Raw genomic sequence first — 24,969 nt, forward strand, 5'->3', positions numbered from 1 at the left:
TCCCTTTAGTGACCTGTCCAGCTTCCCAGGGCAGAGTGGGAGCACCTGAAGGGCTGGGACAGCTCCAGGAAATACAAAACTGAGGCTGCAGTGAAACCTTTAACGTTTCACATCCATTTGGTTCCACCTTGGAAGTCCCCAGCTGGACCCAGTCACCTCCACACACCTGGTGGGTTGGAGCTGTGTGAGCAAAAGGGTTTGGAAGTTACTTAAAATCCCAATTGCTTCATTCTCTTCCTTTTTTTAATTTTTTTTTCTTTCAAGCTTATAATGGTTTTACTGGGAAGCAAAAAGGGCATTTTTGCTGTAAAATATGTCAGGGCTTCAGCTTCCTGTCCTTTGCTGGGCATACAGCTCCAGGCCCCCCAGTGACTTTGGTGGCCCCCACATTTCCAGCCCTGCCTCAGTTTCCCTCTGATGCAGAGCTCTGTGCCCTGTCACAGGGAGTGTCTGTGGCAGGGGAGCCTGTCACTGTGTGTCACCACCCTGCAGGACCTTGGGGGCAGGAGGGAGCCCAGCCTCCTGCTCCAGGGCTGCTGTTTGTTGGATCTCCTGCTCCCACACCCCGTTCCCCTTGGATTCCTGTGTCCCTCACAGGGACAGAAGTCCCTGTGCCACAGCCACCACCTCCCTTGTCCGCTCCCATCCCGGTGCTCCCTGGCTCCATCCCCAGTGCTGTCCCCAGCTGATGTCCCTGGGGAGTCACAGCCAGCTGTGCTCTGGGCATGGAGTGTCCCAGGAGCTGCTGTGCCACCTGGGGCTTCTCCCCAGCACTGTCCCCTGTCCTTGGGTGACACCTGAGCACCCTGGGGCAGGGACCTGCTTCCCCAGTGTCCCCAGATGAGTTCAGACTGTCCCTGGGGCAGGATTTGCTTTTCCAGTGCTGGGACAGCAGCTGGGTGATGCCGTGCCAGCCTCCTGCCCCAGCGCTCGGTGACATGGCAGGGACACTTCAGGGCCCTGAGTGCCTTCACTGGGTGTTTCTGCTGCATTTTTGTGGCCTCTGCTCCTCGTTTAACCCTTCCCAGGCTGTGTCACCGGGAGATGCCCTGGCTTTGTGCTGCTGCTGCTCCCACCAGCGTTAAGCTCGGAGCCGGGGCCGGGTGGGGACACTGGGGCCGGGCGGGGACACCGCGTGCCCCCGGCTGCTCAGGGACACCATGTGCTGCCGGCACTCGGTGCCAGGCGCTGCCTCGGGCATCCTGAATGTCCCCAGCCGTGTTTATCCAGTGTCGTGTCCCCGCGGAGCAGCAGCTGGCGGGGGTTGACCCCTTCAGGGCAGTGGCACTTGGGGACAGCGGCTGCTGATGCTGAAGTTTCTCTGGGGATTGAAGCATCTGCTGGGAAATGCACTAAAAATAGCGGGGAGAGAATCCTGGGGCTGGGTTTGCCCCGCAGAAAAGGCTCCCAAATAACTGGACTTGATCTCAGAGGATTTTTCCAGCCCTAAGGGTTCTGTAAAGCCCAGGGTAAGGGGGGAAGAGGGAGAATTTCCCAGGCTGAGGAGGGGCTGTGAGGGTGTGGAAAATGAGCCAGGGCAATGGTTTTGGGTTATCACCATTATTGATGTCTGTGTGCTTTCCTGCCTCAAAGAAAAACGGGATTCCAAGCTGTGCCCACATGGATTTGCCAAGAATGGAATCTGAGGGCAATGCCCCCCTCTTCCAGCCCCAGGAACAGCTTGGCCAGGAGCAGGACGTGAGGTGAGCCTGTGCTGGCCCAGGGTGGGACAATGAGGTGGCACTAAACCACGTTTGTGTCCCCAGAACCAGCACGAGGCCAAGAGAAACCCGGGCTCTGTGCTGAGTTCTGCACTGCTCCTCATCTGGAGCTTCCCGTGCTTTAGGGGAAATGGTTTCCCTATCCCAGGCATGTCTTGGCATTTCCAGTGTTTTCTTGATCCAGAAGGAGGGCAAAAGATCTGTAGAATATTAAATTTTGAACAAATAAAGCGGCGATGCCAAAAACGTTGCATTTTCGTGTCAGGCTGGAAGGCGGCAGGAGTGTAAATTTTGGTCTGACAAAAAAAGCAGCAGTGATTAAAATGTTGTGACCATTGACAAATTTTCTAGAGAACTGGTTGAGAAATCCAGCAAAACTCATTCTTTCCAGTGGAAAGCCTTCACATTTCACTGGATCTGCATTTTCAAAGAAGAATAGATTTTTATCAAAAATTTCCACCGAGCTGTTTCACTAACCCAGGCGGAAATTACCTTCCCTCAACTCACTTCAATTACAGCAGTTTTGCTTTTCCCCTTTTTCTTCTTCTTTTTTTTTTCCCTTTTCCCTCTTTTTTTTTTTTTTTTTGGCCTTTTTTTTCGTGATCCAGAGTTTCATCTGCTGCAGGAGCTGAAGGATATCCTGGGAAGTGCGAGGCAGATCTCCCTCCTCAGGCCATCCCTGCTGGGCAGAGCGAGGAGAGGAGAGCATTTCTCTTCCTCTGTGTTCAGACAGAGCCCAAATTAACCTAAATCTCCCCAGTCCTGTTAAGATAAGGAAGATAAGGAGTCCTTTCACCCAGCTGAGGGTATATCCCCTTCCAGAGGGCTGCTGGAGGTACCATTTCTTTTATTTTGCCTGATATTTCTGCAGCTCCCATTCCCAAATCCTTTTGATCTCATCCAGGCCCATCCTGGTGCCGTGTCCTGGCTGCCTGGGGTGTTCTCCTGGTGAATGTGGCGCTTTCTCTGTGGCTTTGGGATGGGACAAGAGGCTGGTGGCACCTCCAGGACACCGCCCTGTGTCCCTTCCATCCGTAGGGCTGCTTCCCATTATCCCTCCCTGCCACAGCGGCTCCGTGACTGGCACAGCTCCCCTGGCAGCCCTTCCCAGCCCTGGGGGAGGCCGGGCATGTTGTTCATGACACTTTTCCTCCTCTCCAGGGGCTCTGGCCGGGCTGGGACCTCCATCCCGAGGTGCCTCGGGATGTGGCAGATGTGGAACGTGTCCCCCCGGGTCCCTGCTGCCTCTGCAGCGTCACCTCCCCGGCCTGGGGGGACAGATGTGCCACATGTTCTGCAGCTGGATCCTCCCTCCCAGCTGTGCCAGGGCTGCCCACACGGGGACACTGCCGTGGGCACAGGGAAGCTGTCACAGGGAAGTGCCACCCTGTGTTTGTCCCCATGCAGATCCGCTGTCCCTGCTCCCAGGTTTGGGACGCTGTGGGGACAGGTGGCACTGGGGGTGGCTCTGCAGGAGCAGGTCCCTGCCACCCCCAGCCTGTTCTCGTGCTCTCTGGAAAGAGGAAGGGGATGGTTTCCCTGAAGGGAAGCTGAGCTCCGTGGCAGGAAGGGCTCCTGCCACACAGGGTGACCGTCCCTCTGTCCCCAGCCTCCAGAGGGGACAGGGTGCTGCCAGTGTCCACCAGCAGCAGGAAGCTCATCCCCAGTCCCTGGGCTGTGGCAGGAGCTGGACCGCCAGTGCCACATGACCACGTGCCACCACCCCCTGCGTCACTGTCACCGCACTGGCACAGCCTCCACGCGCGCAAAGGGACGTGGCTCCTCGCAGGCTCGGCCGGTAGGTGAGGCTGGGGTGGGGAACCGAGGTCACCGGGGCCTGAGGGGACACTTTGATGGCAGGGAAACCCCTGGAATGTCCCTGGATCTGCCCCTGCTGAACCCGGAGTCAGGGACATTGGGAGCTGGGACAGTGCATGGGGACCCTGCGTGCTCACACGGGTCACAATCCACTCGCACGTGTTTGCTTTGGCCCCTGGGTCCCAGGAGTGAGGAACACCAACCTTTGGCCCTCCAGGACAACTCTTTGCTGTTCCTCCACTAAAGCCTCACCCCAGGAGCTCTGAGCCAGCACCAGCTGTGCCCCTTTAGCCCCTCCTGGAGCTGTCCCCTCCCTGTGTCCCCAGGGTGGCCAGCACCAGGCAGGGGGATGGGACAGGACCTTTCCCAATGTTCTCCCGGCTCCTTTGGTCTCCCCCCAGCAGTGAAGCCCCAGCTGGGGAAGGGAAGCCTCTCCTGGGTTGGGAATCCCCTCCTGCCCCCCACCAGCCCAGTTTGGAAGGGGAAGGAAGCGGTATTTTTAGCACTCACCCTCTGCTTGTTCCAAGGATTGAGCTAAAAAGAGGAATTGACGTTCAAAGGAGGGCTGGCTTTGCTTTAAAAGGAAGGGTTTGTGTTTTTCCTACTACTCAGTCATTGCAAAACTTTCCTGTGAAGAGGGACTGGTAAAAATACCTCTGGTGGGAGGTGGCAGCCTGTGACATCGATGACATGGGTTCCCTGTGCTGGCACTGCTTCCACTGCCCAGTTCCCAGGGGGAGCTCCCATCCCAAAGGAAGGGATGGGGTGGGACTAAGCCCCCCTGTCCTGGTGCTGATCACAGCTCCTGTGAAGGGAATTCCCTCCATCCTGGAGTGGTTCCTCTCTTCATTCCAGCTCTCCAGCAGCTTTTCCTGACCATTCTCACGGCTTCAGAACCCCCTGGGAGCTCAGGTGCCTTCCCAGCTGCCAACCAAACCCCTGGAGATCCTCCAGGTCCCAAAACAAGACACCATCCACACCCTGAGGAGGAGTTGAGCTGGAAGCCACAACGGACAGAATCCCAAACATCAGGTTTGGTGTTTAGGGGTCATCCCTGTGCTCCTCCTTTTCTCTCTGCCCTTTAACCAATCCCCTTGTGACTCGGTGGGGGATTTGGGAGTGACCTGAGACCCTTCCTCAAGGGCCATTGCTCCAGCACAGTGGGCCTTTGCATCCCAAGGGAATGGTTTGGGAAGGACAATGACTCAAGCCTTGTGTCCTGGTTTCAGTGCACGTGATCCCAAGTCAAAGGAAGGTCACAAGGGGACAATAATCAACCATCCAGGCATGTCCTGTCAAGGTGAGAGGTCACAAGGGGGATGGCAACCACCCCCCAGTTTGGTTCTGTCAAGGAAAAGCACCTTCCAGAAAGAGAGGAAGTGGCACAGCCAGGGAGAAAGTGAAAGCCTAAAAAGTGGGTTTCAACCTGTCACCCTTTCCAAAACCTGAGGTCAGCTGGGCTTGTGTCAAATGTCAGCTCCCACTGTGGGAAATCCCGGCCTACCTGGTTCCTCACGGGCTCCAGGAAGCACTTTTGGTTTTGTGCTTGTAGGAGAGAGAGATCCCGAGAAATGCACCTTGTGACAGGCACGAGCCAGCCCTGGTGCCCTGCCATGGCAGAAGGAGAAATAGAAATCATGAGCCTGTGCTGACCTTAAAGGAAGGTGCAGCCAGGGGGGTTGGGATCTGTTCCCAGGGGACAAGGGACAGCACAGGAGGACACAGCTTCCAGCCAGGGGAGGTTTAGTTGGATATTAGGGAAAATTTCTCATTGAAAGGGCAACTAGGTGGAGTCATAGCCCTGCAGTGACTTAAAATCCATGTGGATGTGGCTTTGGGGACACGGTCAGCAGTGGCCTTGGCAGTGCTGGGGGGAACATCCTGCAGCGGCTCATCCCTCAACCCCCTCCCAGGTGCAGTTTGGGGACAGTCACTGCTGATGACAGCTGGCCTCCCTCCAGCCCCTCCTTGTCCCTAACCCTGTGAATGGCACCGAAACCGCCTTTGTTCCCCTCCCCGGGGGGCAGGACCCGCTGCTATAAAAGGGGCGGTGGGGCCGAGCGGCCCCAGCCCTGCTCCCAATCCCTGTCCCAGTCCCCAACCCAGTCCCTGTCCCGGCCCCATCCCAGCTCCCAGACGCCATCCCAGCTCCATCCCAGTCCCTGTCCCCATCCCAGCCCCATTCCCGGCCATGGGCCGCCCCGCCGCCGCTGCCACCGCGCTGCTGTGCCAGCTGGGGCTCTCCGCAGCCATCCAGTGGCTGTGAGTAGGGGATCTCCCCTTCCAGAGCCCCTCTTGGCGGTCCCTCGGGGAGCTGCGGCCCCCCCAGTGACCCCCAGGTCTCCCCACAGCGGGCTGGCGGGCAGCGGGGTGTCCTGGAACGAGAGCCAGCACTGCCGGCTGCTGGTGCCGGAGCTGCTGCAGCTGTGCCGCCGGCACCTGGAGGTGATGCCCGGCATGGTCCGGGCTGCCCGGCGGACCCAGGCGCTGTGCCAGCAGAGCTTCGCAGACATGCGCTGGAACTGCTCCTCCATCCAGCGTGCCCCCAGCTTCGGCCCCGACCTGCTCACAGGTAAGGGATGCTCCTCCCGCCCGCTCCGCTCTGCCCCGGGGGCGTCCCGGGCTGGCAGCGCGTCCCGCCTTGGGTTTCTGTTTTGGGGGAAATATCCTGCCTTTACGTGGTGTTAATCCTGTGCAAGTTCCGTCTGGGGGAGGTGACAGACGGCGACTTCCACTTCAAACAGCTGCCAGGCTGTTTGAATGAAGACCAGAGGCTCCAAAAAAAGCCGGGGAAGAGGTGGGGATGCGGTCAGTGTAACCCAGGGACCACAGGTTAAAACACAACACTTGAGAGGCCTTGTGTATATCCTGCTGCAAGACGAAATAAAGAACCTCCTTGCACTGAGAGATGTGCGAGAGAGGAGTCTGTCTGGGCAGCGAGGAAAGGAAACATCCCTGTTTTCTCCGCAGGAACACGGGAAGCCGCCTTCGTGCACGCCCTGGCGGCGGCGGCCGCGGCGCAGGGCATCGCCCGCTCCTGCGCCTCCGGAGAGCTCCCGCTGTGCTCCTGCGGCCCCGGGCCCGCCGAGCCCCCCGCGCCCGGCTCCCGCTGGGGCGGCTGCGGCGACAACCTGAGCCACGGGCTGCAGCTCGGAGCCGCCTTCACCGACGGCTCGGCCAGAGCCGGCACCGGGGGCACGCCCGGGCTCCGCGCCGTGAACCGGCACAACGGAGCCGTGGGGCGGGCGGTGGGTGCGGGACCCCCGGGGCTGCGGGGTGGGATGGGGGATATGGAGCCCGCCAGGGCTGCTGCGGTCTGGGATGGGGTGTAGGAGCCCCCTGGGACTCACACGGGGGGGTTGAGCCCCCACCCAGGACTGCTCGGGGGGGACACGGTGGGTCCGAGCCCAACCCCCCCCACAGCCTGAGCAGAGGTCACTAATGTAAGGCAGCAGATGCCAGAGAGGTTTTTGCGATGTCCTGAACATCAGGGGGCAAAAAAACAGTTTAAAAGTGTCTTAGCAGACACCCCCACACACACACTGCTGCCCACCCCCAGACATCCCATACCCTTTCCACGACCAGCACACCTGACACTTCACACCAGTACTCCCAGTCAGCTGATATTTCACACCAGTGCTCCCAGTGCTTGTTTGCACCCTTCTCACTGGAAACAGATCTCATCCTGCCTCAATCCAGCTGGGCTCCCCAGCCCATCCCATCTTTGTGCTTCCATCCACTCCTGTTCCCCAGGTGGGGAAGCCTCCAGCCCCACTGTCAGGTCCCCTGGAAGTTCCCCAATGATCAGGTTCTTATCAGAAGGGATTGAAGCAGGGCTGAGCCCCTGATTGCCCTCATATATCCAGCTCTGAGCCCTTTCATGCCTTGAAACTCCCATGGGTGCCCTTGGGAGTCAATCTCTGGGCAGTACCAGGAGAGAGCAAACTCACCTCTTTCCCTGCAGGTGCTCAGTGACTCCCTGGACACCAGGTGTAAATGCCACGGGGTGTCAGGCTCCTGCTCAGTGAAGACCTGCTGGAAAGGGCTGCCAGACCTGGGTGAAATCGCCTCTGACCTCAAATCCAGGTACCTGGCAGCCCTTAAGGTGAGCCATCGGCTCGTGGGGCCCAGGAAGCAGCTGATCCCCAAGGAAGGGGATGCCAGGCCAGTGACAGAGATGGATCTGGTTTACCTCATCAACTCTCCTGACTACTGCACCCCAAACCCCCAGCTGGGCTCTCTGGGGACACAGGACAGGTAGGAAGCACTCAGCCTCTGCTTGCAGGAGTGCCTGTTCCGCTGGCTTTGAGTGTCCTGGGCAGCTGATGTGGCTGGGCTGGGGTGAGCCTGCAGCAGATCCCTGAATCCCTGTCTTGTGAGACCCCTCCTGCACTGCTGCATCCAGGTCTGGGGCCCCCAACACAAGACACGCAGGGACTTGTTCAACAAGAGATGGCCATGGAGATGCTCCTAGGGCTGGAGCCTCTCTGCTCTGGAGCCAGGCTGGGAGAGCTGGGGGTGCTCACCTGGAGAGGAGGAGGTTCCAGGGAGAGCTCAGAGACCCTTCCAGTGCCTAAAGGGGCTCCAGGAGAGCTGGAGAGGGACTTGGGACAAGGGATGGCGGGACAGGACAAAGGGGAATGGTTTTCCACTGACAGGGTTAGTTGGGATATTGGGAAGGAATTCCTGCCTGTGAGGGTGGAGAGACCCTGGCACAGGGTGCCCAGAGAAGCTGTGGCTGCCCCTTGATCCCTGGAAGTGTTCAAGGCCAGGCTGGACAGGGCTTGGAGCAGCCTGGGCTGGTGGAAGGTGTCCCTGCCCATGGCAGGGGTGGCACAGGGTGATCTTTAAGATCCCTTCCAACCCAACCATTCCATGATTCCATAATCCTGCTGCCTCCTCTGAGCACACCAACTCTGGGAGAGGCCAGGGCTGGGGAGGGCAGGTCCCCAGGTGCCACATCTCTCCACAGGCTGTGCAACAGGAGCTCTGTGGGCAGTGACAGCTGTGACCTGCTGTGCTGTGGCCGTGGCTACAACACCTACACGGAGGAGGTGCAGGAGCGCTGCCACTGCCGCTACCGCTGGTGCTGCTCCGTGGTGTGCAGGCGCTGCCGGCGCAGCCTGGAGAGACACGTCTGCAAATGAGGAGCAGAACCCCTGCTGGCACCCACCAGGCACGGCTGGACACCAGGAGCCCATCCCAAGGGATGCCCCCAGCAAGGAGGAGGCTGTGCAGGAAGCCTGGTCTCTCATGGGAAGCCTCAGACTGAGAGATTTTGGGAAGCCTTCGGTCCCTTCCAACCCAGACCTCGGGGCAGGACAAAGAGCTGCCCTCCTGCAGCCGGGCCAGCCCTTTGTCTCCAGCTGGGAAAAGCCATTGATCACTCCACAGACCCCTTTCTCCAGAGGGAACGGGGACCCTGGGCTGCCATTGTCCCTTTGCAGGAGGATTCTGACAGCTGCCTGAAAGCCAGGAGTGATAGATGGAAGGGGGATAGATGGATGGGACTGGGAGAAAGCTGCAGGGATGGAACGCTGCTGCTTCGGGTGAGGGGGTCATCCTTTGGGAACAGGATTCTGCTGTGGGCTCATCCAGGGTGCTTCTCCTCAGGGAGAACACTGCTCCAAGGTCCTTTGCAGCACCACAGTGGAGATATTTGCAGGGAGATGGTGCTGCTCTTGTTGAAGGCAGAGACATCAGGGAGAGGAGAGCTCCTGGGAGCTGCCAAAACTGGGCAGCCTGGCAAACCCACCCCTGACTGTGTGTTAACAACCCAGCCGTGGCATCACTGTAGCTTCTGCCCCCATGTCAGAGGTGGGAGCACGCCCAATACATGAAATTCTCATGGCTTGTCCTTCCTGCTCCTCCTTCTGGCCCACTGAAGTCTTCAGCTCACTCCTTCCACCCTTAGGATACCCTTTGGAATTCTGGCCTGGAGAAGGGACACAACTCCAGGGCCTTGGGGAAGCAAGAAATAACCTTTATTTTCTGTACTTAATGTAAGTGGGATTCCAGTGTGTGTTTTTAAATAAATGTTATAACTCTCTGTGCCTTGTTTTCTAGGACAGTCTTTCCTGCATGTCCTTCCAAGCTGGTCCTGGAGAAAGAGGCTGTAAGGAGAGCCTTGTGTCCATAAAGCCCCATGTCCATACATTTCCTTTCACATACCTGAGGACCAGCTCACTTTAATCTCTTTCTGCTTCTCACTGGCCCAGCTTTGCCTTTAATTACACATCCCTGCCTTCCTCAGCTCCTGTTTTATCCCCTCCTTCCTCAGGTCTCTGTCTGCCTGGGATTCAGGGCTGGTGCTGGAAGCTGTGGCAGTCCAGGGTTGTTTTCTTATCCTTGGGAATGTGGGCTGGATGAGCCAAGGGTGTGTGTGAACAGCAAGGGGAGCCAGGGATGGGGGCTCCCACATTTCCCAAAGCACAAAATCTGGCCGAGCGCTTGGATGGGATGAGATTCCTGCTGGTGCAGCCTTTGGAGAGAAAGGATGAGTCCAAACAGGTGCTGGAGGGACTCCACAGCACCAGGAGGACAGGTAAATGGGATGGGAATCCTGGGATGGATTCCTGCAGCTCCCAGCATTGCCTGGAGGCTCCAGCATCTCCGCTTTATTTTTGGTTCCCATTGACTGGAGTTGGCGGCGCTCAGCCCGAGCCCAGCTGGACGATTACTCATTTCCACATCCATTCCGTCACTTTTTTAATGGTCTCTGCTGGGTCACGGAATCAATGCACGAGCTTTCCTTGTAAAACATCCCCTCCCCTTAATGTGCTCCAGGTTTCCGTGCGAGCAGGGGAGGAATCGGAGGTGGCTGGAGGGGATGCAGGGCTGGGAGTCGAGCCCCAGCTCGGGGAGTGCCAGGAGTTAACCCTCGTTATCAGTTCTTAATGCCACTGACGGGCTCTGCCTGCTGCCAGCTCCCTTCCGAGAGCGCCTGGAATTCCGCAGCTGCCCAAGGCCAGAAGCTATCTCGAGTTTTCCTTTCAGAATGCAGTTAGGGGTCGGTGCCCAGCTTTGCCCAGAAAAAGGAGTTTCGGCTGCCGGGCTGCACAGCAGCCGCAGTTTCTGCGTCCAGCGGGCTGCAGGTACTAAATCAGGATTGCCTCAATGCCTTCCCTCCATCCACCTCCCAGCGCATCCCAGATCGCGGGGAGGTGACAACGGGAGGGGCGGCGAGCTCCGCCCAGCATTGCAAAACGAGCTGGTGAGAGGGATAAAAAAAAACCGGGAAGGATCTTGTGGAGTGAGAACTCCAGCCAGGAGGGTGGGAAATGGGATTTGCATTTGGTAACTACAAACACACATCGCCTGGGGGAGAGGAGAGGAGCCACAATAGCAAGGAATGCCCAGGGGAGCTGTCGGGATCCCTCCTAGAGAGGTCCCGTTGGAATTTCTGCCTGGGAAAAGGCAGGGTCAAGTGCTGAATATGCAGAATTCACTCCTCCTCTCCCTCCTTGACTCCAAGCCCGACAGGGGAGAGCTGGGAAAAGACTGGAGGGGCCACTGTGCCGCCGGAATCCTGCGGGAAATGGGAAGGCGCCGGAATTAGCTGGAGAGTGCAAAGGGTCAGGCTGGCAGGGGGTGACAGCTCTGTGACAACGCTCTCAGTGGGGGCTGCTGGAATCCGGGCCCACACCTGGAATTAGCAGGGATGTGGGATCTGCAGGGCCGGGAGCACCCTCAGGAACCAGGAGCCAGAGGATGGATGCGGTGGAAATGATCCCCGTGCTTGTCCCCGGGGGTTTTAAGGGAGTAACGTTGGTGTGAACGTGGTTATTTGTTGCTGGTCAGACTTGTGCAAACAATAAAGTCGGGAGGAAGGCGAGTGATTTTCATGGGTTCTTTTGATTTTGCTGTTAAAACGCTGATTTATTTATTTTTCCTTTTATTCCCTTATTCATTGAGGGATGCTGCATAACTCATTCCAGGAGGATAATATGAGCAACAAACCGTTGGTAATTAAGTATTTTGGAGGAAGGATGGCTCCAAAAGTTCAAGGATATGTTGGGCCATTTCTTCTGCACAGCCCTGGAGTGCTGCTCCCACTGGAATGTGGATGGGAGCCTGCGTTTGTTTTTCCTTGTGCTGCTCACAGGGCTGAGCCAGGAGGAGCAGAAAGCCCAGGGTGGGCTCAGCTGTGACATCTCACAGAATTCAGGGAATCCTGGAATGGTTTGGATCGAAGGAGCCTTAAATCTCACCCAGTTCCACCTCCTGGCATCAGCAGGGAGCCTGCTCCTACACCAGGGTGCTCCAAGCCTCGTCCAGCCTGCACTGCTGGGAATATTTGGGGGATGTTGCTGTGACCTTTGGGGTGGTTGGCCCGTGCACCGTCACACCACAAGGCACACACATGAGTAAACGCCTGTATTTAAGGAAAAACCCTTCCCTCTCTGTTCTCCTTTATTCCCGGGGTGTTCGGCAGCGGCGTGGTGCTCTAAGGGTGACAAACCTAAACAGGGATTGTCCAGTGTGGGGATCTTCAGCTGAGGGACAGGGACAATCAGGGGTGAGTAAGAGCCATAAGGTCTGAGGGGAAGCAGCTGCAGCCTGAGGGGTTTTGGGTGCAGCTGGAAGGTCAGTCCTGGCAGGGGCTGTGGGGGTTCGGACGGGAAGCAGCTCTCCATCCCTTGGAATCATGGAATTCTTGGATGGTTTGGCAGAAGGGACCTTAAAGCCCATCTTGTTCCAGCCCCTGCCATGGGCAGGGACACCTTCCTTATCCCAGGTTGTTCCAAGCCCCATCCAGCCTGGCCTTGGACACTTCCAGGGATGGGGCAGCCACAGCTCCCCTGGGAAATCCATTCCAGGGCCTCCCCACCCTCACAGGGAAGGATCTGATTTCTCCCAGGCCAGGCAGCCATTCCAGCAGGAAGGGAGCCTGGGGCCTCTCTCCTGTGCAGAGCAGACACTGGCGTGGCCGTGAACCCCCCAGGAGTGCAGGAATATCCGGGAGATCCTCCCGTCACCAAAATGGGGCCAGACAGGTTTGGAGGACGCACAGCACTCCTGGGCTCTGTGAGTAACAACTCATTGCACAATCTGACGCAGGCATGAAGAAAACAAACAGAATAAATCGTAACCTGAGTCACCCTCAGAGGCTGAGGTAGAATTACTCAGGAGTAACGAGCAGTAGTAGTGGTTGCTACATCCATACTTTGCTCACAGCCAGGTCAATCACCTGTATTTCTAAGGGAAATAAACTGCTCCTAAAAGCACAGATTTAACCCTAATCTGCCTGATGCCTGGTTGAATTGTAGAGATTTTAGGAGATAAATAAATTAAGGGGGGGGGGGGGAAAAAAAAAAAAAGGTCGCATGCCCCACTTGTAGAAAAAATAGAACATAGGAAGTTGCTATGCTTAAACAAAAAAAAATTATATTTATTGACATCCAGTACTGCACTTTCAAGGATCTCCACTGTGTCCCCCTTTTATACAGCGGGAAAATAGATGTTTTCTGCCAATTTATCTAATTATCCACTCTTTTTTTCCAGTTTCCTAGACTCCCCCCCGCAGGGAAAAGCGTGCGGGCACTGGAGGCCTCTGAGCGCCCCTGGCCGCGCCGAGCCGCTCCTGCCCGCGGTGCCCGCCCGTCCTGGGGGTTCCGGGGGCTGCGGGGGGAGCGCGGAGCCATCACGGGGCCCACCGGGCCCGCCGCCCCTCAGCCTGCCCTCACCAGCATGGCGGCCCGGCGCCCCGGCCGTGCCCGTGCCCTCCCCAAGATGGCGCCCGCCGCCGCTCTAGCCGTGACCTCCCCAAGGTGTCGCCCCGTGTTGTGCCTATGGCGTTGACCTCCCCAAGATGGCGGCCGGGGCGGGTACGGTCGCGCCGCACCGCGCCGGAAGTGGCGGCGGCGCCGTTCCCGGCCCATGATGGCGGAGGCGGGCGCGGGCGGCCCCCGGCTGGCGGAGCTGCTGGCGTTGGGACGGCGGCTCTGGGACGAGCTGGAGGCCAGCACCGAGTCCTCCTCGGGAGCCCCGGCCGTGCAGGACAAGGTGCGGCAGGGGCTGGACGCGCTGCAGCGGGCGGCGGCCATGGTGACGCAGCTGGAGCTGTTCAGGTGAGCTCAGGGGACGCGTCTGAGGGGACAGGGAGGGTCCCCGGGCAGGGCAGAGGTGGGGCGGGAACGGGACAGGATCCCAGAGTCACTGAGGCTGGACGAGATCTCCAGGAGCATCGAGTCCAGCCTGTGAGCGATCCCCGCCTTGTCACCAGCCCTGAGCACTGAGTGCCCCGTCTGGGCGTTCCTTGGGCACCGCCAGGGATGGGCACTCCAAACCTCCATGGGCAGCCCCTGCCAAGGCCTGAGCGCCCTTTCCGTGGAGAAATTCCTGCTGTTCTCAAACCTGAGCCTCTCCTGCCACAGCTTGAGGCCTTTTCCTCTCCTCCTGTCCCTGTTCCCTGGCAGCAGAGCCTCCCCCGGCTGTCCCCTCCTGTCAGGGAGTCGTGCAGAGCCACACGGTCCCTCCTGAGCCTCCTTTTCTCCAGGCTGAGCCCCCCCAGCTCCCTCAGCCGCCCCTCCCAGGGTGACTCCAGCCCCTTTCCCATCTCCATTCCTTTTCCCTGCTCTCTCCCTCGCAGTGAGAACGAGGAGCTGGAGGAGATCGCCTCAGCCGACCTGAAGTTCATGCTGCTGCCGGCGCTGCTGGGAGCCCTGACGCTGAAGCAGGTGGACCTGAGCAGGAGAAGGGAGCACCTGGAGAGTGCCCGGGAGCACTTCCTGCACTTCCTGAAGCTCTGCAGGAACTACGGGCTGGGATCTTTCCAGCTGCCCCCCGGCACCTCCAGGGAGGAGGAAACCGGGAGCCCCTCGGCCCCCCAGGACCCCACCCAGCCCAACCTGGTGGCCATGGCCATGAACAGGAAAGCCAAAATTGAAAGGTGGGCTCCGTGCACTGGGAAGGGCTTTGGGAATCACTCTGGGTGGAGCAGGAGCCTGAGGCAGTGCGGGGTTGGACAGGGAAGAGCTTCCATGGGCATTGGAATAATTTGATCATAAAATGCTCATTTGAAGAGATGCAGCTCGCTGTTTAGTGGGTGGGGCTGGGGAGGGGCATTTGTGTCTCCAGTTTCTGGTCTCTGAGGAAAAACTGCTCAAAAACTTAAAATTAGCTCTTTAATCTTTCATAATTAATCTTGCAGTTAGTTCTTTATTCACTGCTGGCAGTACAAAGACTTCCAGACTGGAAGTTTCCTACCAGTGGGTTCATTAGAGCTTGAAAAAAAAGGTTGTTGGTGCCTTTGATGCTTTGGTTGGGATTTTGGCCACTGAGTTGTTCATTGTGGCAGCACTGGCAGGTCCAAACTGGGCTGGACTTGCTGGAATTGTGTAGAAAAGCAGAAAAAAATATGATTTATATTCTAATTGGGAAGGGATTCTTTTTTAGAATTACTTCTTTAAGCTCCTTGTCCTCTCATCTCCCAAAGGTTTCTTGGCACGTATTTTTCATTCTTCAGGTGACAATAACTGAGGGAAGGAGGACACAAGGATTTAGTTTGGAAGTGTTTGATATGAGCAGTTTCCCCTTTAACAGCTAATTCCTGAAAAAGTAAAAATAAATTTACCCTGGAAGTTTATTATATAGGGAGTTCCTCCCTTTAATAACTAATTTCTGAAAAAGTCCAAAAAGACAAAATTATATTTAAAAAAAATGCCTGCACACAAAATCCACCTGAGGCAGAAGTTGGAAAAGCATTTTATTCTGTTTGTGTGACATGGAATCAAGCCTAACCAGCCATTCCATTGATTTTCTCAGTCCTGCTTTCTCCAGGAGACTGATGTTCCCAGTCCTGCCTAATTTTACCAGGAAAACTTCAGTTTCCAAGGATTCCTCAGTGTTTAGGAGGAGAATAAAATCATTGAGGCCCCTCTGAATTAAATGTCATTTTACAGCTGCTTTTAACAGACAGGAGAGGCTGAAATTCCAACAGGAACCAACAAAACTTCCATGAAATTTGGTTGATCCTCTTAGAAAGGCTGGTGAAGACCCCAGGGCTGGGATGTGCTGGAGAAAAATGATTCCATGAAGTGATTTTGCTGTGTTTGAGCCAGGTACAAACAGAAGAAGGAGCTGGAGAACAAACTGGCCTCCATGAGCAGCTCCGTGGAGAGCGGGACAGCAGATGAGGATCAGATCCGGGAATTTTACGTCCTCCAGATCCAGAAATGGATCGCCACCAGCCTGGAGGAGGTGGAGAGCATCGACCAGGAGCTGGTGATCCTGAAGAGCAGGGATGCAGGCAGGCAGGTGAGAGAGCTCTCCTGGGATCCAGGGCATGAGGGGATGAATCCCAGAGGAATTCAGAGTTTTATTCAGTGACTTCCCAGTTGGAATTTCGCTCTATCACAGCATGAGCTGATGGGCTTTCCTTCATTCTGAATTCTGAGTTTTGGGATGGGCTCTGCTGCCACACTTCCCCCACAATCCCAGCCTGTGGAATGCTGCAGCTTGGAACATCAGAGCTGAACTGGGCTGTGCAAAGACTTCTCTGCAGATCCTTAGTTCTGAAGAGCAGTTGGGTTTGGAAATTAAAATAAGACCCTTGTGGTTTGTCAGGCCTCCACTCCTGGTCTGCAGCCTGTCCAGGTGTTATCAGCCCATTTGGAATGACAGAACATTCCCACAGACCTGCAATCCCCGTGCAGAACGTTGTGTCCAGGATTTCTGTGACCTGGGATGTCTGCTGGGAACAGGAATCCTGATGTGCTGGCACAGCCTCCTGGCAGGGCTGGTTTAGGGGGGTCATGTTTTGGCACTGCAGGACTCAGCTCCTCCAAGGTGTCCTGGAGATGCCCTGGAATGATGGGCTCAGAATGTTCCACTGGAACAATAAACAATATTTCCTGCTCTGCTCTGAGCTCAGCCCTGGAAGCTCTGCTTTGACCCCAGCAGGTGGCACAGAGGCACAGGAAGTGATTCCTGTACAAGCACAGTTGGAATTCCTGATTTAAACCAAATTCAGGCCTGGATTCTCCATCCTGGGGCATTGCTCTGACAGCTGAGGTGTTTCTCCTCTACAAGACCTTTAAAAACTTCAGGATGGGAAGCAGAGGGAGAATTCTGATCCTCTCCATTCCCTGGTGACTGTTGTTTGCATCCCCAGGCTCCAGCAGGTCCCCGTGGCCCTTCCCGGGCAGCCAGAACTCCGGTGAAACCCTTCATCCTCACCCGGGATGCTGCTCAGGCCAGGTATGGATTGGGATGATCCAAACACACTTTGGGGCAGTGCTGTCATGTCAAGCCTAAAATACTCCATCAAGTGCAGAAACCCAGGTGGCACCTTCATGTCTGCGCTTGAGTTGGTGGCACCCTGAAATCCATGAAGGAATTTTGGCACCTAAAGCACAGAATGGAAGAGAAACCAAAATTCCTGTCATGATTTATGCTGAACTTTCCATGTATCTGCTTCACTTCCCAGTGGTGTCCTGGGGCCACCTTCCCCTATCCCAGGTTGCTCCAAGCCCTGTCCAGCCTGGCCTTGGACACTTCCAGGGATCCAGGGGCAGCCACAGCTTCTCTCGGCACCCTGTGCCAGGATCTCCCCACCATCACAGGAGAGAATTCCTTCCCAATATCCCATCTAACCCTGCCCTCTGGCAATGGGAAGCCATTCCCTGTGTCCTGCCACTCCAGGCCCTTTCCATCTTTCCCTCAAGCACAGGAAGGCCACAGTTGGGTCACCCCTCAAGCCTGCCTTGTGACATCCTTACATCCTTAGCACAGATTGGATCATGGAATAGCCCTGTGCCTCTTGCCTGTGTTCCTGCTCTTTCCAGGGGATTTCATTGCCTGGTTTTGGCTGTTTTTGTCCCTCTCCAGGGTGTTTGGAGCTGGCTATCCCGGGCTGCCCACCATGACTGTGGATGACTGGTACGAGCAACGCCGGAAGCAGGGAATTGTGTCCACCCCACAGAGGGTTCCAGGTATGGAACAGAGATGGGAACTGGGGGTTTGGGAAGCCTCTTGAGGGGATGGGTGAACCAATGTGTGCAGGGTGTGGAACACCCCTGACTATGGAAGAATCTAAGCTTTATCAGAAAAACAACTGGGTTAGACTGTGCTTGGTGTGTCCAAGGCCAGGTTGGACAGGGCTTGGAACAATCTGGGATTGCGGAGGGTGTTGCTGGTGGCACTGGATGGGCTCTAAGATCCCTTCCAACCCAGCCCATTCCAAGGTTCTCCCTCCTGCTGTCTGGCAAGCCCAGCTCCCAGCAGGGCTTTGGAGAACCTGGATCTCCTCCTGTCCTTCTCCTCCAGCAGGTGCAAGTGATGAGGAGGCGCAGAAGCAGCAGCAGGAGACGGAGGAAGAGGAGGATGATGAGGAAGCTCTTCGGAAAGCTCGTGACTGGGATGACTGGAAGGACACACACCCCCGGGGCTACGGCAACAGGCACAACATGGGCTGATGCTCTGGCTGCCAGCAGGGCCTGGAGATCCTGGGAGAACAACCTGGAGAGGGAGAAGGGAATACAGTGTACATAAGTGGAGCATCCAGGAATTCCCTGGATGGACAGGGCACGGGATGGCAGGAGGACAGTGACCCCCTTGCTTTGGTGAGCATTCCATGTCAGACTGGGGGCACTGGTCGTGCTGGGGGGTGCCCCAGAGCTCTGAGGGGCAGCTCCATGAGGGTCAGGCTCCCTCTGCCCTCCCAGGCGGAGGCAGCCTCCAAGGGGAGCTCCATGGATTTGGAAACTGCTCTTTGTATTGTGGGTGGATATATTTATTTTTTTTTCCTCTCTATTTTAAGCAAAATAAACTCTCTTCGTGCTGTCTGGTTCTTGCCATGAAATTCTCTTGCTCTTCATCCCGAGCTTTTCCAGGGGGTGAGCCCCAGATGCTCTCCTGGAGCCCACAAGGGACAGAACTGGGACAAACAGTGCCATATTCCAAGACAAAGTAGTGTGTCTTGAAACCCACTAGTAAAATCCCTGAAAAGGGGAAAACTGAATCCCTCAGGCACCATTCCTGAATGAGGGAGAAGAGGACTGAGCTGGCACAGAGCAGGTGTGTGCAGGAAGGTGAGGAATCACAGCTGGAAGCTCTGGAGGTGCCCAGTGTGGGCTGGTAGCTGTGGATGGACTTGTTCCAAACCTGGTGAAATACTGGGATGGAAAAGCAAAGCACGGCTGTCACCTGGAGCAGTGTCACCTCCATGGTGCTTCCTTACCCTGGGAGAGTGGGATTCTGTAGAAATTTGGTGGTTTTCCACCTTCCTGAAGGTGGATTTGGGCACAGCTGGAGTTGAGGTGTTTTCCATGCAGCAATCCCTGTCCTCGGAACTGATCCACACCCAGGAAGCCTTTTTCCCAGGTACTGAGTCCCTACAATTCACAGCAGGGATTTGTGGGTTCCAGATCTCCCAGGAAACATTTATTACATCCCCTCCATGATCCTATGGGCGTGTTCATCCCTCTCCTACACTGATGTTAGCCAGCACTTCCTAGGAACACCTCTGGACAGCTGGATCCTGAGGAGCAGCTTCAGGGATTTATTCCCTGTGGGTTCTCCCAGTTCCTTGGCCTGTTGGCCTGAAGCCCCACGTCAGTGCTGACTCCCTGCTGCTCCTATTCCCATTTCTTGTCATTTTTCCCCTCAAACCTTTCCAAGCAGTGCTCCAGGCTCCCTGGGCAGGAGGCAGAGTGCCCATCCCGGGGCTGGGAGCAGCAGGAATGGTCTGGTGGCTGTGGAGCTCCAGGGTGATATTTTTGGGTGGCTCTGGGGCTGTCACATGGCAGTGTTTGTGACATTCCCCCAGCATGGACGGTACCATTCCCAGGGGGATGCAGCATTCCCAGAGGAATTCAGCACCTGCCAGCACCGGCAGCCGGGACTTTCCAAGGAACAGCAACATCCCAGGACAGCCACAGTGCCTCACCCTCTGTGTGACCCTTCCAGGGACCACCAGTTGCTCTCCATGCTGCTAATCCCAGCTGGAGCAGGTCCCCTCCCCTCAGCAGGGCCGGAGTCCCTCTGGTCACCTGGTTAAAGGCTCTGGACACACAACCCGGCGCCCTCTGATTGCCAAACTCACCTTTCCACCCACAGCACCACAGAGCTCCTGCCACCATGAAAACCATCATAGCAGCCTGCTCCCAGAATCTCAGTGGTAAGAGATTCCCAAAAAGGGTTGGGATGGTTCCTGGTTCTCCAGCAATGCGAGGAGCTGGTGGTTGTCTCCCGTGTCTGCTTGCTTGGGAGTGCCAAGGAGAAAAGGGGTGTTGGGAGCAATTAGAGAATAACTCCACAGGAAAACGTGCTGTTGCTCCACAGGGATGAAATTTTGGATGGCTTTGGGAATGTTACACATAAGATCCTCCTGCAAATTCCAAATGTTGGGTTTGCAAAAGTTCCTGTTGCTGTGGATGGGGCTGGCAGCAGAGCCCTGGAGGGTTCTCTGTGTCTGTGGTGTGGACATTCATGGGGTTTTTGGAATAGGAGCTAGGAAAATTAAAAAGCAACTGTTTGGTGGGCACAAGTTTGCTGGGAAGAGCTCTGTGTCTTCGCTGGGGAAAAGACACTGGGTTCTGCAGGTGGCTGGGATTTTGGAGATGTGTGGTGGGTAGAAGGGATCACCCAGAGCCCAGCATGCTGCATGCGAGAAAAAGACAAAAATTTCCCACTGGAAAAATCTCCTATGTCCCAGAGATGGCTCCAGTGTTTAATTTATTTCACTTGTCCCATTCCTGGTTTGGATTGAGTTGGGAAGAGCTGAACATCCGCCAGCTTCCTGAGCCAGGGGTTGGTGGTTCTCCTCTGATCCAGGGGTCCCTGGCTTGGGCAGCCACAGGGACAGGGCTGCTCCTGTGTCCCCCTGATTGTCTCTCTGGCCAGCATGCAGATTTGGGGTTGTTTTCCCAAGAATACGAGGCTTTTGTGATGCTGGGGTGGCTCTCTGGGGTGGTCTCAACATGGGGACCTTTGGCCAGGAGCACTGTGCTGGCAGGCCCGGCTCCTCCAGCCCGTTTTAGGGAGCAGGGATGAGGCAAGGATGTGGCCAGGCTTGGAGTTTGGATCCTGGCTCCCAGCCCGGGGAGGTTAATGGTTCACCAAGATCGGCTGGAGGGAAGGGGTGGCAGGGGGAGTGGAGTGGCTGTGCTGCCAGCGGCGTGTCCCTGTGGGGACAGACTGGGACGGCCACCTCCAGCCACCCTGGCTTGGCCTTGCTGCTGGCCTTGGCACTTGCTGGGGGTGGTGCCTCCCTGCTGTGCCAGCTGAGAAATCCCCAAATCCCCCGTGAGCCTGAGCACACCAAGGAGGGCACAGAATGGTCCTGGCCCTTGGGAACTGGGCATGGAGCAGGATGTGTCACTGCTCTCGGCCCCGCTGGTGCACGGAGCTTTTGGGCTTGGGGTGCCCGGTGCTCCCTGCTCTGGGGACAGCCCTGATTGCCCAGGGCTACCTCCTGGCATGGTCCAGAGCTTCCTGGGGATGAGCCTCCTCCATTCCATCCCGCCACATCCCATCCCTCCTCCCCCGGCTGCTCCCCCTTCCCATCCCACCTCCCGCCGGTGCCCCTGGGTGCCCCCCGGCAGCCCGGTGACCCCGCCTGCCTACGAGCCGTGCTGTTTTGGGCGGGGGTCGTGCCCCCCTCTCCACAGGCAGCCGGGCCAGCATCCAGACTGCCCTGAGGACGCTGCTGGCCGTGCCCTGGCCCTCGAAACGCGACATCGGCTCCGCGCTCCAGCTGCTGGCCGTGCTGCAGTGGGTGCTCAGCTTCCTGCTGCTGGGTGAGTGAGTAGGGGGCTGCGGGGGGTCCCGGGGGGCCACACAGCCGCTCACCCCCTGCCCGGCTCCCGCAGGAATCGTCAGCCTCCTGCTCCTCATCTACCTGCTCTTCACCAGCCTCTGGCTCATCCCCGTGCTCTACCTGGCCTGGATCATCTTCGACTGGGACACGCCGGAGAAAGGTGTGGTGGCCGTGTCCCTGCTCCTCCAGCTTTGCAGCAGGATGGGGGTGGGGTCCCCCTTTCTCCAGGGTCCTCCCAGAATTTGGGGAGCACCACATCCCCCCTGCTCCTTCCCTCCAGTCCCCCATCATCAGCACCACGGTGGGAAGAGGGATGCAGCGGGTCCACGGGGAGCGTTTCCCTTGGATCCTGCTGCCCGCTGGGCTGGGTTGGGCTGGACTGAGCTGGGCATCATCTCCTGGGGCCCCTCCCGGCTTTGCAGGTGGCAGGAGGCTGTCGTGCCTGCGGCGATGGACCGTGTGGAAGCATTTTCGGGATTATTTCCCGGTGAAGGTACGGCGCCGGGACGGGCTGGTACCACCCAAAAGGAGGTGCCACCGTCCCCGTGACTCCTTTTGTCCCCGCAGCTGGTGAAGACCCACGACTTGTCCCCCAGCCACAACTACATCATCGGCTCGCACCCCCACGGCATCCTCTGCGTCGGTGCCTTCTGCAACTTCATCACTGGCTCCACGGGCTTCGAGGAGCTCTTCCCGGGCATCCGCTCCTTCCTCACCACGCTGGCCGGAAATTTCCGCCTGCCCGTGTTTCGGGAGTACCTGATGAGTGGGGGTGAGCGGTGCCTGCCCGGCTCAGCTCCTGATCCCTCCTGGAGCACGGGTGGGATGGTGCTCCCGGGAGGAGGCAGGGCAGGGACGCTGCTCTGCTCGCGTTGTGCCTGAGCGACAGCTTCACCTCGCGGCTTGCCCACACCTCGCCCACACCCTGCCTGAGCTGCACCTTCACCTTGCTCGCACCCTGCCCGCACCTTGCCTACACCCAGTCGGGGCCGCTCCTCCGCCTTGCCCGCTCCTTGTCTACCCCCGGCGTGTACCCTCCGCCCTCGCTGTCCCCACGCTGCCCTCACCGCTCCCTGCCCGCAGCAGAGGGAGCCCTCGCCCTGTCCTTGCCCTGGTCCCACCAGGTGCCGTCGCTCGGGGGGACCCTCGGCGGTCCCTGTCGGGTGGCCGGGCACTGCAGTGCCACAGCCCCGGTGCTCCGTCCCGCCGCAGGGCTGTTCCCGGTGACCCGCCGCGCCATCGGGTACCTGCTGTCGCAGAAAGGCACCGGCAACGCGGTGGCCATCGTCATCGGCGGCGCGGCCGAGTCGCTGTCCTGCCGGCCCGGCGTCACCACGCTCATCCTCAAGAACCGCAAGGGCTTCGTCCGCATGGCCCTGCGCCACGGGTGGGTCACGGCTGGGCCACCAGCGCTGCCACCCCCGCGGGTCCCGGCGGTGCCCAGCGCCCCGTCACCACCCACCGTGTCCCCTCCTCAGGGCCTTCCTCGTCCCCTCCTTCTCCTTTGGGGAGAACGACCTCTTCCGCCAGGTGGTCTTTGAGGAGGGCTCCTGGATGAGGAGCATCCAGCGGCGCTTCCAGAAGATGATTGGCTTCGCTCCCTGCCTCTTCTACGGCCGCGGCCTCACCTCCAGCCGGTCCCGCGGCTTCCTGCCCTACGCCAGACCCATCACCACCGTGGGTGAGCGCTGGGGCTGGGGGTGAGGGGACACTCCGCAGCGGGTGGTGCTGGAAGGCACCTCCTGGGTTGTGTCCCCACCGAGCCGAGCCACTGCCACCAGGCTGACCCTGTCCCCTGCCGGCAGTGGGGGAGCCGCTGGCGGTGCCCAAGGTGGAGAACCCGAGCCGGGAGCTGGTGGATCGGTACCACGAGCTCTACATCCGTGCCCTGCTCAAGCTCTTCAACGAGAACAAGACCAAGTACGGGCTGTCCGAGTCAGACGAGCTGCACATCCTCTGAGTGCCACCAGCACCGGCCCCCTCCTGGCTCAGGAGGGCTCTTGCAGGGGGAGTTTCAGCCAGCCTGGCATGGGGGACATGCAGGGGACAGTCCCTACTCTGGCCTTCTGTTCCTCCAAACTGAGGGGGAGGTGGGAGGAGAGGGGGAAGCGAGGGGAGGATTGGGAAAGGCTCCCCCTTGCAAGGGGTTTGGGGGGCTGTGGGTGACACAGCTGTTCCCTGCAAGGGGCTGGTGTGGGGCTGGGGCCAGCCATGGGCACGGTCCCCCTGGGATAACCAGGTCACCACAAGCTGAGGGAGGGGTATCATGGCAGGACAGATTGACATGGGGTTTGTGGGGTGGCATCCTGATGACCAGAGGGACCAGACTGGGGCACAGCCCACGCTGGGGTGGGAGGGTGACTCTCCTGGACTTGGGGAACCTGTGGATGTGGCCTGAACCAGGACCATGTGGCCCCAGATGAGCCTTTCCTGCCATCTCCATACCCAATACAGATTTTGAACCTCCCAGTGCCTGTCTGTGTGTGTTCCAGAGGTTGGGATTGGCAGCATGGTCGCAGTACCCCTGCACTGCCCTTCTGGATGCCCTTGCCACGCAGCGTGTCCCCTCCCTAGCAGTCCCACCTCCAGCTGGAGCAGTGTTTGGCAGAGCCCTTGCACCACTCAGGTGCAGCCAAGCAGCTCCCAGGTGCACCTGAGCCACGATGGATATAATGGGAGGTGAGGGGCAGCTCTTACTGGTTTAACTGGGCTCGGGAGGGATGTCTCCTGCTCTCTGCTCTTGGCTCAGTGGTGAGTGAGGGTCTCTCTGGGTGGGACAGGGATGTGGGGCTGGGATGGACCATCCCTGGAGCCATCTCCTTCCCCTGGGCAGCTCTTGTGGGACGTGGCTCTGTGTGTGACTGGTGTGGTGGCTGGGTGTGACACCCCAGTGACACCCTGGGCACCCCTTTCTTAGGCATGTGCTGGAAGGACTTGCAGGGACTGATGGGGACAGGGACTTGCAGGGACTCCTGGGATTCTTGGAATGGGGACAGCCCTGTCCCTGTCCCATTCCTGCCAGGCTGGCGTGGGAGAGTCAACAGCACTGATACCAATCTCAGCACGCTGCTCTGCGCAGGCACTTGGTCAAACAAAAGGGCTGGGTAAACATTTGAGGAGCAAACACCCATAAAGGGAAATTCCCAAGAACCTTCCTGTCACCACGGGAGCTCTGGCTCATCCCTCCAGACCTGCCCCAGTGGATTTTCTCTGGGGTGAGGATGATTGTCTTGTCCCTCTTCCTTATGCTGCAGGGAGAAACAGGCCTGAGCGTAGAGAGGGGAAGGGGCTTTATTGGGGGGCAATATATGGGCAGCAAGTGGCCCAGGCCATGTCCCTCCCCCTCTGCCAAGGCCAGCAGTGTGACAGGGACATCTCTGAGAACCCGCCCAGTGTGGGCTCTGTCCCCAGGTTCAGTCTGGTCCCTGCATGTCACCACTGAGTCACCTGGAAGAGCTGTGCCTGCCCAGGGAGGCACCAGTGTCCTTTCTCTTTAGTGACTTGTCAGCCCCACTTGTCCCCAGGAGTACCAGGGATGGAACACCAGCCTGCTGCCCCAAAACAGCCTCCTCAGTGTCCTTCCCATTCCCATGAGTGCCCGGCGGCTCTCCTGCCCTGACCAGCACCAGCAGCCTCTTCCCATGGTCTCAGAGGGCAGGGCTGGGACCA

At 58.0% G+C, this 24,969-nt stretch overlaps 3 protein-coding genes across 4 annotated transcripts; all 3 read left to right on the top strand.

Annotated features, from left to right (window-relative positions):
* Positions 1–1,635: 1,635 nt before the first annotated feature.
* On the top strand, positions 1,636–9,492 carry LOC121331917 (protein Wnt-11b-like). Its single transcript, XM_041396748.1, has 6 exons — positions 1,636–1,703; positions 3,493–3,519; positions 5,891–6,111; positions 6,510–6,787; positions 7,504–7,796; positions 8,512–9,492. Exons 1-6 carry the CDS (start codon positions 1,636–1,638, stop codon positions 8,684–8,686), a joined length of 1,062 nt encoding a protein of 353 aa, XP_041252682.1. The 3' UTR covers positions 8,687–9,492.
* A 3,893-nt stretch (positions 9,493–13,385) lies between these two features.
* Positions 13,386–18,323, top strand: IGBP1 (immunoglobulin binding protein 1). Of its 2 annotated transcripts, none has more exons than XM_041396678.1 (6): positions 13,386–13,609; positions 14,131–14,430; positions 15,602–15,797; positions 16,654–16,739; positions 17,370–17,473; positions 17,811–18,323. In XM_041396678.1, exons 1-6 carry the CDS (start codon positions 13,419–13,421, stop codon positions 17,954–17,956), a joined length of 1,023 nt encoding a protein of 340 aa, XP_041252612.1. In that variant the 5' UTR covers positions 13,386–13,418; the 3' UTR covers positions 17,957–18,323. The 2 variants fall into 2 exon arrangements, with proteins under 2 accessions (XP_041252612.1, XP_041252611.1); XM_041396677.1 differs by having other exon boundaries at positions 13,387–13,609; positions 17,808–18,323.
* A 1,044-nt stretch (positions 18,324–19,367) lies between these two features.
* LOC121331883 (diacylglycerol O-acyltransferase 2-like) lies at positions 19,368–23,769 on the top strand. The gene is made up of 8 exons (XM_041396695.1): positions 19,368–19,659; positions 21,152–21,280; positions 21,353–21,460; positions 21,723–21,793; positions 21,868–22,072; positions 22,513–22,687; positions 22,779–22,981; positions 23,106–23,769. Exons 1-8 carry the CDS (start codon positions 19,620–19,622, stop codon positions 23,258–23,260), a joined length of 1,086 nt encoding a protein of 361 aa, XP_041252629.1. The 5' UTR covers positions 19,368–19,619; the 3' UTR covers positions 23,261–23,769.
* The last annotated feature ends 1,200 nt before the right edge of the window (positions 23,770–24,969 follow it).

This window comes from Onychostruthus taczanowskii, unplaced genomic scaffold, assembly GCF_017590055.1.
Source record: "Onychostruthus taczanowskii isolate IOZ18803 unplaced genomic scaffold, ASM1759005v1 scaffold13, whole genome shotgun sequence".
Taxonomy (NCBI): Eukaryota; Metazoa; Chordata; class Aves; order Passeriformes; family Passeridae; genus Onychostruthus; species Onychostruthus taczanowskii.